The sequence below is a fragment of the Equus przewalskii genome, chromosome 25, assembly GCF_037783145.1.
Source record: "Equus przewalskii isolate Varuska chromosome 25, EquPr2, whole genome shotgun sequence".
Taxonomy (NCBI): Eukaryota; Metazoa; Chordata; class Mammalia; order Perissodactyla; family Equidae; genus Equus; species Equus przewalskii.
In genome coordinates this window covers 19,215,082-19,228,200 of record NC_091855.1, presented here as the reverse complement: position 1 = coordinate 19,228,200, position 13,119 = coordinate 19,215,082, and the positions used below count along the sequence as shown (strand labels likewise).

At 35.6% G+C, this 13,119-nt stretch overlaps 1 protein-coding gene across 8 annotated transcripts in view; it reads right to left on the bottom strand.

Annotated features, from left to right (window-relative positions):
- Positions 1-13,119, bottom strand: part of LIN52 (lin-52 DREAM MuvB core complex component) — a 112,451-nt gene that overhangs the window by 84,231 nt on the left and 15,101 nt on the right. Inside the window, exon 6 of one of the 8 annotated variants that reach the window (XM_008509674.2) lies at positions 10,794-12,283. The exons of the other annotated variants lie outside the window; for them this stretch is intronic. Within the exon in view, the coding sequence (XP_008507896.1) occupies positions 12,261-12,283 (23 nt within the window). The 3' untranslated portion in view covers positions 10,794-12,260. Of the gene's footprint in view, positions 1-10,793; positions 12,284-13,119 lie in introns of those variants that run through there. 8 annotated transcript variants of the gene reach the window in all.

The following is a 13,119-nucleotide window of genomic DNA, read 5'->3' as shown; positions in this document are numbered from 1 at the left end:
ATAAGCCTTAAAGGTAATTTGAGGCTTCATGTATCCTAATTTGTTAACCAAAGACAAAATGAGAAATACTGGCATGTTTTATTTCCCATTATCATAATACATTTTTAAAAACAAAATACTTATGGCTAAATTGACAATTTTTAATTATGAGGAATAACCTTGATCCCTTCTATGTAGGATTTCTAGATTTCAAACCATATTACTACCTAAATAGGATGCCATGCTAATGACTACAGTGAGATGGTAGCAATGCATAAAACAACAAGAAGTTTCATTTACTATTTGAGAAATGGAGATTACAACATTAACTTTTAAAGTTGCTTTTTAATCAAGTTCCCTGGCTTTATTTTTCAGGTTAAAATAATTTAAATATATACTTTCTTGAATTTCCAGTTCTTGTCAACAGATATGATCAAGAAACAAGAAAAAAAAGCTCATCTTCACAAGAAATGAACATTAAAATAAGATATTAATATTTTGCCTATCAAGTTGGCAATGACTTTAAAAAATTATAATACTTCACGTTAGCAGGGAAGTAGGGGTAGATAGTGCCTTTCTGGAAGACAATTTGGCAATATATTTCACTCTCCATCAGAGATCCCACAAATCTCCAACTACATGTAACATGCAGTCTTCTCTCCTAGGAGGAGTTTACCCTGGTGCTGATATAATCCAAATATAGTTCTTAATTAATAGATGCATTAGCATCAAATATTTTTGGCCAATTATTGTTACTTCAAATTTAAACTTCTGAACTTTTTTTCCAGTTAACAAAGATTTGGACATCTGCATACACACAAAGGTCATAACAATTTCCTGAATAGCTACAGATAGGTAACTGAATGAAATAATACTACTATGGAAGAAAACTATACAAAGTAATTTTTTCAACTTAGAGGCTTAACAACCTGCCAAAGAATACAGGGACTCCACGACTCCATTTCTGAAGTTATAGATAACCTGCTTCACACATTCATTTCCATGAGAAAAAAAAATAACTATCTAAAACATACCTGTTGCCTAGGTGATGGGACTAAACCAGACAAGAGCATTGCTTTCCTTCTATTACTAACACTAACTTACACCAATAGCTTTTACTTTTGTTTTTTTGAGGAAGATTAGCCCTGAGCTAACTGCTGCCAATCCTCCTCTTTTTGCTGAGGAAGGCTGGCCCTGAACTAACATCTGTGCTCATCTTCCTCCACTTTATATGTGGGACGCCTGCCACAGCCTGGCTTAACAAGTGGTGCCATGTCCGCATCTGGGATCCGAACCGGCGAATCCTGGGCTGCCGAAGCAGAACGTGCGCGCTTAACCGCTGTGCCAACGGGCCGGCCGCAACTTATTTCTAAAATAATTAAGGCACCTGCCTACTAAGGGACATGTAAAAGAGTTAGGTAATTGTTTTCTTTAACTAAATCTCTCTCTTCCTTCTGACATCCCTGTTGTTAACCAGGTTCAAAACATCATGGTAGACTCTAATTTCCGCTTACCTCCTAAGATCTATCCAGACAGTTACCTACCTAGTCCTGAAAATGATATACCTATTGTCAGTGCGCTTCTTCCCATTCTAACTGCCACCATTCATTCAAGCCCTCAATTATTCTTGCTGGACTTCCGCAATAGCTTCCAGCCTCCTGTCTCTACCATTTCATCCCATTCTATGCACGAATGCCTCCTAAAGGTGTGTGACTTCCCTATTCAGAAATCTTCAGTGGTAGAATTTTATTTCTTTTTTGAGGAAGATTAGCCCTGAGCTACCATCTGCTGCCAATCCTCCTCTTTTTGCTGAGGAAGGCTGGTCCTGAGCTAACATCCGTGCCCATCTTCCTCTACTTTATATGTGGGACGCCTACCACAGCATGGCTTGCCACACGGTGCCATGTCCGCACCTGGGATCCAAACCGGTGAACCCCAGGCTGCCAAAGCGGAATGTGTGAACACAACTGCTGTGCCACCGGGACAGGCCCCCAAGGGGTAGAATTTTTAATGACAGAAAAATGCATACAACAGAATAAATGAAAAAAAGCACACGCTAAAACTATATACATATGTTAGAGTCTCAGTCATTTTAAAAGCATGTCTGTGTATATGTATGGGCACAAGTCAATATGTAAACAGACGCATCCATACATAAAGGGAAAAAAGGGGGCCAGGAAACACATCAAACGTTAACAGTGGTTATCTCTTCGTGAGAAAGCTATGGTTATTTTTACTTTCTTGTTTATCTTTACAATAAACAAATTGGAGGTAGTCTCTTTCAGTAAAGTGTCTCTACAAACCATCTATCAGGAACACATAGCAAATGTTACAGTCATTAAAATACTTTTTAAAGAACATTTCACATGCTCCCCATTACCTATGAGTCTAACTCCTCACCCCCTAGAGTTCAAGGCCCTCCTCAATCTGGCCCACATCTCCCTCCTAGTCTTAGTCTTTATGACCCTAATATAACCTGGGCTCCTTAAGGACCACATTAGATCACTCACACTGTTCCTTGAGACTAGCTGTTGTTTTCAAATTCTACTTTGCTCCGAATGTTCACTTCACCTGGAACATGGTCCCTTCCCATTTCCACACATCAAGACCCTACGTGTTCTTTAAGGTCTATTTTCAATGATCCAGAAATAGTAAATACTACCAAACCCCTTTCCCTTATCCCTAAGAGACATCACTAATTGACTTCTCTGCATCCAGATTCCTCAAAATCCTTCTCAATTTAACAGCCCTTTCTAGCAATCCTTGCTAATCAATCCATGCTGACATACAAAAAGAAACTTATCTGCCATTCCTGTGGCAATCTATTGTAAGTGCCCTCTTTTCCCCTAATCCCACAGTTCTTTGTACTCTTAGGGAGCTTATCTTCTCTACCTTCCTTTAAGAATCATTTACTTAATTGTCTTATCTCCCTTTCCTACTAGATTTTAATCTGCACAAGGGCAGTAATTATGTCTTATTCATCTTCAAATCCCCTACAGAGCCTTGCAGGAAGTAAGCACTCAAACAGTTGCTGAATTGAACACTTCATTCTTTTGCAATTATCTCATCACTCAAAATGCGTACATATTTGAAAGTTTTATTTTAAAACACTTAAATTCTTCTTAAAGAAGGACTAATTACTCCAAGTTTATTTCATCAATTTTAGCTAACATTTCTGCTTTATAACAAGGCATTGTCTGATATCACACGATAACCAACAGAGTTAAAGGACAGAACAAGATAAGCTGAGAGGAGGGAGCTAAACCCATTCTGAGGGTCTTACATTCACATATGGAAGTTAATGAATTAAACTACCACATTTTGGGAATTTTTGCCCATCAGTCTCCTTAACCAAAAGCAAAATGTTATTTCTGACTAGAGAAAAACTAAAGGACTCTGAGCATCAAAAATATATATTGGTTAACAAAGGAATTTTTAAAAAAGACAGAGATGAAAAGGTAAACAGAAAGCTAAAAATCAAGCAAAACATCAACAAAGTTAGGCAAGTAGTTTAGTAAAGTCACAAGAATTTTTTACCTAAATCAGAAACCCAGTTCCAGAGACAAGAGATGGAGGAAAAGCTAGTAGTACAATAAGACTCCTGCTGCCACCTACAGGTTAAAGGCTAGATGATTTTTCTCCTTAGTCAAGTGCAGTTAACTTTTAACCATTACAGACAGAGTAGGACTGAACAGGCCTTATAAAGCGAGCCAGAGAAATAACCCTGATGTCAGGCCACAAAGAAGAATACGCAGGGTGTACAAGTCCCAGTTATTCTTTCTCTGACCTCCTTCGTACATTAAAACAAAAATTAATAGAGCTAACTGTTCTTTAGAATTTTATCTTGATGGGAAATAATTTCTAAATATAAATGGCCACTTTTTCAAAAATCACAGGTGTAGAGGGTAGAAAAGTCTACCATACCACAAGCTAGCTTAGAAGCAGAAGCTTTCTTTTGGTATCACCACCAAAGAAAGTTGTACCAAATAGTTTCTGATGCAGACAACTTCATCACTATAGACTACTGGGATGAAGTATCAGGATTGAATGGGGAAGTCTCAATCTTTTTACAATAAAATGCTACTTTTAAAAACTATAGTGATTAAATTTAGACAAATTACAGTTCTGCTGAAAGTGTTAAATAAACATACAAGATTAGACTATAAATTAGCAGAACAAACTATATCAAAATAAGCTAAATTTCTTAAAACTTTTTTAGATGCTAATATCCTCAGTGTGATCTTATTTGCTTAATAACTTTTTAGCCAATCTTTTCTTTATAGTACCAAGGTAATTTCAAACTAGTTGAAGTAAATGAGTATAAATTCAATTGGGATTTTTATTCCTCTTACAGCATATAGTAAAGTGAAATCAAAACAAAGGCATCAAATTCAACACCTCTTCCTGAACAAAACACTCAACCAACTAAGAATAAAAGATAACTTCCTCGACCTGACAAAGGGCATCTACAAAAACCCGACAGCTAACATCATACTTAATGCTTTCTCCCTAAGATCAGGAAGAAGACAAGGATGTTCATTCTTGCCACTTCTATTCAACACTGTTTCCAGAATTTCTAGCCAGGGCAATTAGGCAAGAAAATGAAATAAAAGGCATCCAGATTAGAAATAAAGAAGTAAAATTATCTCTATTTATAAGATGACATGATTCTGTTTTAGAAAATCTTAAATAATCTACTAAAACACAATTAGAATTAATGAGTCCAGTAAAGTTGCAGGATATAAGATCAATAAACAAAAATTAACTGTATTTCTCTATAGTTAGCAATCAGCAAACTGAAAATGAAATTAAGAAAGTAATTCCATTTCTAATATCATCAAAAAATAAAATAGGTATAAATTTTAACAAATGAAGTGTAAAACTGATACTTTGAAAACTACAAAACGTTGAAAGAAATTAAAGATCTAAATAAACAGAAAGACATAACACATCATAAATCATCTTAACATTATTAAAATGGTATACCCCCCAAACTGATTTAGAGATTCAATGCAATCCCTATCAAAATCCCAGCTGACTTCTTTGCAACAATTGACAAGTTAAAATTCCTATAGAAATTCATGGGACCCAGAATAGCCAAAACAATCTTGAAAAAGAAAAACAAAGTTGGAAAACACACACAGCCCAATTTTGAAACTTACTACAAGGCTACAGTAATCAAGACAGTGAGGTACTGGCATAAGGACAGACACATAGATCAATGGAATAAAACTGAGAGTTCAGAAATAAACTCTCACATTTATGGTCAATTGATTTTTGACAAGAATGCCAAGGCAATTCAATGGGAAAAGAACAGTCTTTTCCACAAATGGTGCTGAAACAACTGGACATCCACATGCAAAAGAATGAATTTGGATCCCTACCTCACACCATATGCAAAAATTAAGTTAAAATGAATCAAAGACCTAATTGTAAGAGCTAAACTATACCTCTTAGAAGAAAACACAGGCATAAATCTTTGGGACCTTGGATTAGGCAATGGTTTCTTAGTTATGACACCAAAATACAAGCAGCAAAAGAAATAACTGATAAATTGGACTTCATCAAAATTAAAAACTTCTGTGCTTCAAAGGACACCATCAAGAAAGTAAAAAGACAACTCAGAATGTGAGATAACTTTTGCAAATCATATATCTAATAAGTGACCTGTTTATAAAATATATAAAGAAGTCTTACAATTCAATAATAAAGACACAATCTAATTTAAAAATGGGCAAAGGATCTGAACAGACAGTTTTCCAAAGAAGATATGCAACTGGCCAATAAGCACATGAAAACATGTTCAATATCACTAGCTACTAGGCAAATGCAAATCAAAATCACAATGAGATACCACTTCATCCACTAGGATGGATATAATAATAATCTTTTCAAATGAATAATAACAAACATTGGCAAGGATCTGTAGAAACTGAAACCCTTATACACTGCTGATGGGAATGTAAAACAGTGCAGCCAGTATGGAAAACAGTATGACTTCCTCAAAAGGTCAGATGTAGAATTACCATATGACCCAGAAATTCCACTCCTAGTTATAAACTCAAGAGAACAAAAACATGTATCCACACAAAAACTTATACATGAATGTTTATAGCAGTATTATCATACTAGCTAAATAGTAGAAACAACCCAAATGTCCATCAACTGGTAGATAAATATAACGTGGATAACTGGTGGATAAATATATCTATACAATGGAATACTATTTGGCCATAAAAAAGAAGTATTGATACATGCTACAACATAGATGAACACTAAAAATATTATGTTAAGTGAAAGACACCCATCACAAAAGCCCTCATATTGTATGATTCCATTTATATGAAACTCCAGACTAGAGAAATTCACAGAAACAGAAAGCAGATTAGTGGTGGTCTAAGTCTGTGGAGTGTGGGGGGTAAATAGTGAGGACTGCTTATGGGTAGAGTTTCTTTTGGGGGTGATGAAAATGTTCTAAAATTCATTGTGGTAATGGTTGCACAACTCTGAATATACTAAAAATCATTAAACTGCACATTATAAATAAGTGAATTGTAGGGCAAGTGAATTGTATCTCAATAAAGCTGTTCTAAAAAAAAGAAAAAGAAAAAAGAATAAATGTATTAGAGCCCAAAGCTTTAGACCTAGTTTCAAATGGCATGATCGGCTACTTTCCCAATTTTCACATTGTACTTAAAAATATGTCAAATATAGCCAGTAAGGAGGTCATCTGCATGACTACTAAAAGGTTTGTAGCCTCAGACACAAGGGGATATTTTTTTTAAAGGGTAAAAACCACTAGGAATCAGTATTTAACAGGATTCACAATAGTTCAGTGGGTCTTAGGAATAAAGCAAGCTATGTACTGTTGTAACTTACAAGGCTAAATCAGGATCATGCCCAGGTCATAAGAGTGATGGAATAGGGTTCAGGTAGAGGATAAACCCAATCCATTATCAACAAGCTTCACACTGTTTTTACTATGGGAGGTTGATCATCTACTATCTTAAGAGGAAAAGTTCCGGACATTATGAGATCTTCAAATGTTACTTCTCATCAATAAAACACAAACTATCCAGGGGCCGGCCTGGTGGTGTAGTGGTTAAGTTCACGCGCGCTGCTCTGACAGCCCATGGTTCACAGGTTCAGATCCTGGGCACAGATCTAGACCATCGTCAAGCCACGCTGTGGCAGCAATCCACATGAAATAGAGGAAGACTGGCACAGACGTTAGCTCAGCAACAATCTTCCTCAAGCAAAAAGAGGAAGATTTGCAACAGATGTTAGCTCAGGGCCAATCTTCCTCACAAGATAAATGAATGAATGAATTAATTAATTAAATAAAACAAAAACTATTCAAAAAAAGAACAATTTGCAGAAGCTTCCACCTTTTCAGTTTTAAGTCAATGGATTTCATTAGAAAAATTCTTTCATTTCATTTGAAGGCATCAGCAGTTGATCATTCAATCAGCAAACACACATTGCATATTTATTATATGCCAGGTACTCCATGGGCTACAAAGCCTAAAAATATGGTTTTTATCTTAAAGAGTTACAATCGATCCAAGAGATAAGAAATGTATCAAAAATGTCCCAGGACGGTAAAAGTCCATACAAAGGAAACAAATGAACTGCTCTAGGAGCAATTTGGGAGGCCAGGAAAGAAAATTCACTTTCCAGATCAGGTATGAAAAGGAAAGGCTGATGAAAGAGGTGAATCTTGGACTGAATAATGGAGGATGAATGAAAGTTCTAATATAGTCACATCGCTTAATGATGGGGAGACGTGCTGAGAAATATGTCATTAGGCAATTTCATCATTGTGCGAACACCAGAGTGTACTTACACAAACCTAGATGGCATAACCTACTACAAACCTAGGCTACATGGTACTAATCTCATGGGACCACTGTCATGTACGCATTCCGTCATTGACTGAAATGTTGTTACGCAGTGCACAACTGTACTAGAAATAGGTCAGGGAGGGCTTTCTGAGAAAAAGGAATAGCACGAATGGAATTAAGAAGACGGAGAGGTCTTCCAGAGACAGTAAGTATTTGAAATGGGAACCATGCATGATGTTTTGGTAGGGGAGAAGTAAGTAAAAAGGCTAGAGATTACACTAGGGCCAGAGTGTAGAGGATTCTGAATGCCATGCTAAGGAATTTGAATTTCATCACATGGGTAATGAAGTACTACTGATGACATGGGCAAAGGACAAACAAAGAAGCAAATGGTACTTTAGAAAAATTAATCTGCTAATGGTAAACAAGATGAACAGGAATGGGGTAGTGGAGAGGCAGGGAGGCCAGTTAGAAGGTAACTATTAACAGTTCCAGTAAAACAGGAAGGACATTGAACTCAGATGGAAGTAACAGAAACAGAATTCTTTATATGATAAAGCAGTTTACAATTTTTTGTATTTCTATATATTCCATGGGAATTTCATATAAATTAACTGCCCAAGTCAAGCCAAGGGGCCCCAATCATGAGAAGCTATAAATGCCTATACAAAAACTTATTTCATTCCAAAATCTGCACACCATAAAGGTTATCGAGACATAATCACGTACCAAATCAAAGGGCAGGGTCATCTTCCAAAAGACACAATCTAGTTACTATCAGCCCTAGAAGGTTCACATTATTTCTACACTAACATTTAACAACGCTCTAGGGAAGTGACAAACAATCATGTTTTGAGGACAAATATTTTTTGCATTTTTTTTCTTTCCATCATCTTTATCAGTGCAGATATTTGCATGAAAACAGGATCACTGGTCCTTGGGGATTCATCAGTTCCTATTGCTTATTTTTCATCCATGTCATCCTTTCAATTAATGCAGGAAAGAGGACTGAGACATCGAAACACCAGATTAGGGTGTCAAGTAAATGTCAACCCCTAGAGTAGATGAATAATCTGTAAGGACAAAAAAAAGATCTTGCTTTTATGCAAATACGCCATACACAATAAAACAAAGAGAGACTGTATCTAAGAAGTCCCATACATATCAATATAATTCTTTCAAATTCTAAATTTAAAAACTATTTTCTATATGTCAGTTAATTCATTATGATCAGGGAAAATGAGACAGTTGCAAAACACTGCTACAGAAGTTGAAATAAGGCTGAATTTTGAACTAGAAAATCATGTTGAAAAATCTCAGCTATGCTCACAGGACTCACCTGGCAGAAAGGAGCATTTCTGCCACGGAATTTTGGTTTTGTGCTTAAGGTGGCTGAGTTAGGTGATTTCAAATCCCCACCTCCAAAGCTTTAAGTTTTAGAAATGCAAACACTTAGTAATAATGGCTTTAACTGTGTGGATTTAAAACTAAAACAAACCACATCAACTTTCTGATTCTGTAGAAAGCCATTAAAAGACTTTATTGATGGTTAGAGAACTGACTCATTATTCTAAAAACTGGTAAAAAGAAAGAATCGTTTATCCAGTAAGAACAATTTTTAAAGTAATAATAAAGAGTTAATAAGATAAAGCCCATCACAGAAAATTCTAGCTAATAAGAAAGAATGACAGAAGTAGAATATTACCATTTTGCAACCTGTAATAAAATAGTGGACCTAGGCAGTTATCAAAGGCTGATGGAGAATTTGACAATGAATCATATAGCAGACTAACAATACCTTTGTCAACTAATTAATCTTAATATCACAAAGAGAGACAAGCAGACATGATGTATCTTCTGACGGATGTAAACAACACCATTTATGAAATATCCTTGCCAAAATAAAAATAAAAATCAAGCCTAGGGGGCCAGTTCCATGGCCGAGTGGTTAAAGTTCTGCATACTCTGCTTCAGGGGTCTGAGTTAGCAGGTTCAGATCCTGGGCACAGACCTAGACCTACCCGACTCATCAGCCAAGCTGTGGAGCATCCCACATACCAAGTGGAGGAAGACTGGCATGGATGGTAGCTCCTCAACATCCTCAAGGATGTTTCACTTCCTCAAGTGAAAAAAAAAACAAAAAGAGGAAGATTGACAACAGATGTTAGCTCAGGGTGAATATTCCTCACCAAAAAAAAGAAAAAAAAAATCAAGCCTATATCTGTGCAAGCTTCTAGATCTAACTAGCAGGAGATAAAAAGGGATAGATGAACATATTAAGCACTACCAGAGGGATGTGAGCAACGAAATCCAGAATGTGGAAAATTCTACAGAACACATAACTAGGTTTAATAAATGACAAAGGAAAATAAAAGGGAGCTGCAACTATGACAGATTAAAAGAGACTTAAGAGACATATCAGTCAAATACAGTATATGAACCTTATTTAGAGCCTGATTCAAACAAACCAACTGCATACATAAAGACAATTATGAGCTAATCTGGGAAATGTGAATCCTGATTGGCTATTTGATGATATCAAGCAAGTTAGTTAAAATTTTTTAGGCACAATAATGGAATTGTGGTTATATTTTTTTAAAAAACAGAGAAAGTCCTCATCTTTTGAAATCACATATTAAGTTATTTAGCAATGAAGTACTATGATACCTGCGATTTGCTTTAAAATAATTATGCAAAATTGGTATAAGTGAAATAGATTGGCCATATATTGACTATCGAAGCCAGGTCATGAGTACATGAGGTTATTATTCTATTCTATCTTGGTATACGTTTACAATTTTCCATAATAAAAAGTGGTAAAAAAAAAAAAAACACTTCATTATCTTTCTGAGTAGGAAAGCAGAAAAAGAAAAACCAAACAGAGGGAATATAATAACTTCAACTACAACTAACTAAAGATAATACTGTTGATTAATATTTGGTACATATAGGATCTTATATATAGCATAATATATTTCATAATATAGCATCTTTTTTTTTATTTTTTATTTTTTTTTATTTTTCTTTTTATTGAGTTATTGATAGGTTACAATCTTGTGAAATTTCAGTTGTACATTAATGTTTGTCACTTGTGTTGTAGGTGCACCACTTCACCCTTTGTGCCCACCCCCCACCCCACCTTTCCCCTGGTATCCACTAAACTGTTCTTGGTCCATAGTTTTAAATTCCTCATATGAGTGGAGTCATACACAGATTATCTTTCTCTCGCTGGCTTATTTCACTTAACATAATTCTCTCAAGGTCCATCCATGTTATTGCAAATGGAATGATTTTGTTCTGTTTTGCAGCTGAGGAGTATTCCATTGTATATATGTACCACATCTTCTTTATCCATTCGTCTGTTGCTGGACACTTAGGTTGCTTCCACGTCTTGGCTATTGTAAACAGTGCTGCAATAAACATTGGGGTGCACAGGACTTTTGGGATTGCTGACTTCAGGCTCTTTGGATAAATACCCAGTAGTGGGATGGCTGGATGGTATGGTAGTTCTATTTTTAGTTTTTTGAGGAATCTCCATACTGTTTTCCATAGTGGCTGCACCAGTTTGCATTCCCACCAGCAGTGTATGAGGGTTCCTTTTTCTCCGCAACCTCTCCAACATTTGTTGCTATTAGTTTTAGATATTTTTGTCATTCTAACGGGTGTAAGGTGATATCTTAGCGTAGTTTTGATTTGCATTTCCCTGATGATCAGCGATGATGAACATCTTTTCACGTGCCTATTGGCCATCAGTATATCTTCTTTGGAGAAATGTCTGTTCATGTCTCCAGCCCATTTTTTGATTGGGTTGTTTGATGTTTTGTGGTTGAGTTGCGAGAGTTCTTTATATATTAAGGATATTAAGCCTTTGTCAGATATATGACTTGCAAATATTTTTTCCCAGTTAGTGGGTTGTTTTTTTGTTTCAATCCTGTTTTCATTTGCCTTGAAGAAGCTCTTTAATCTGATGAAGTCCCATTTGTTTATTCGTTCTATTCTTTCCCTTCTCTGAGAAGGCATGGTGTCTGAAAAGATCCTTTTAATACTGATGTCAAAGAGTGTACTGCCTACGTTTTCTTCCAGAAGCCTTATGGTTTCAGGTCTCACCTTTAGGTCTTTAATCCATTTTGAGTTTATTTTGGTGAATGGTGAAAAAGAATGGTCAATTTTCATTCTTTTACATGTGGCTTTCCAGTTTTCCCAGCACCATTTGTTGAAAAGACTTTCTTTTCTCCATTGTATGCCCTCAGCTCCTTTGTCAAAGATAAGCTGTCCATAGATGTGTGGTTTTATTTCTGGGCTTTCAATTCTGTTCCATTGATCTCTGCACCTGTTTTTGTACCAGTACCATGCTGTTTTGATTACTGTAGCTTTGTAGTATGTTTTGAAGTCAGGGATTGTGAATATAGCATCTTCTTGATAAGGCGAGCATAAAATTTATTTCATAAAAAGAATTGACACTGAGAAACAAAGGATTATTATGATCATTACAGCTTTTATTAGCCAGAGCTAGAAACAGAATCAAGTTCTATATGATACAAGTCTTGCATTCACAAATTTAATAATCGCAGCTTGCCTTTTCATTATAAACCCTGGAGGTCCGTGACATACCTGGTAATTAGTACTTTTGCCAAGATATAAACTTTACTCACGAGAAATGACAGTACACAGAGGAAAGCGAGGTAACAATGCGAACCTAGCAGACCACCTAACAACCACATCTCAAAGCAGTTTGTTATTTTCTGCTCCTTGATTCACGAAGTGATTAAAAAATGTTTTCCGGGTAAAAGAAAGCCAACTGCTAATTACAGTATTGAAAATAAAGAGAAGATAAAGATGGCTAAGGAGATGGCTAACTATTAGTCAAAAATCAGAAGTTTTAAGCTAAATTCTAAAGTGAAATGTTGAATTTGGCAGTAACCAATTATATGAACAAATCCATTATACACTCTACAAACAAGAAAAACAATTTATGAAAGTGCTTTTGGGATTGTTCTAATCAGTGCAAAACTTGCAATTCTGAGGAAAACTATAAGCTATAGTAGCTTCTCAAAACTGTGGATTTATGAATGTCTCGGGAGATACACACTGGGAACAAAGTTCTAACAACTGTATTTATGTTGAGTATCTCTTTCAATTACAAAGTGAGAATGTCCCATTCCTTTTCCAGTTTTATAATGAATACTGTATGGGAAAAGATACAACCTATAAAGAAATAATTTTAAACTAAAAGAATAGAAAGCAGACAGGAATAAATGAGAACTTTTAAAATATTACTTATGGTAGATTATGTTCT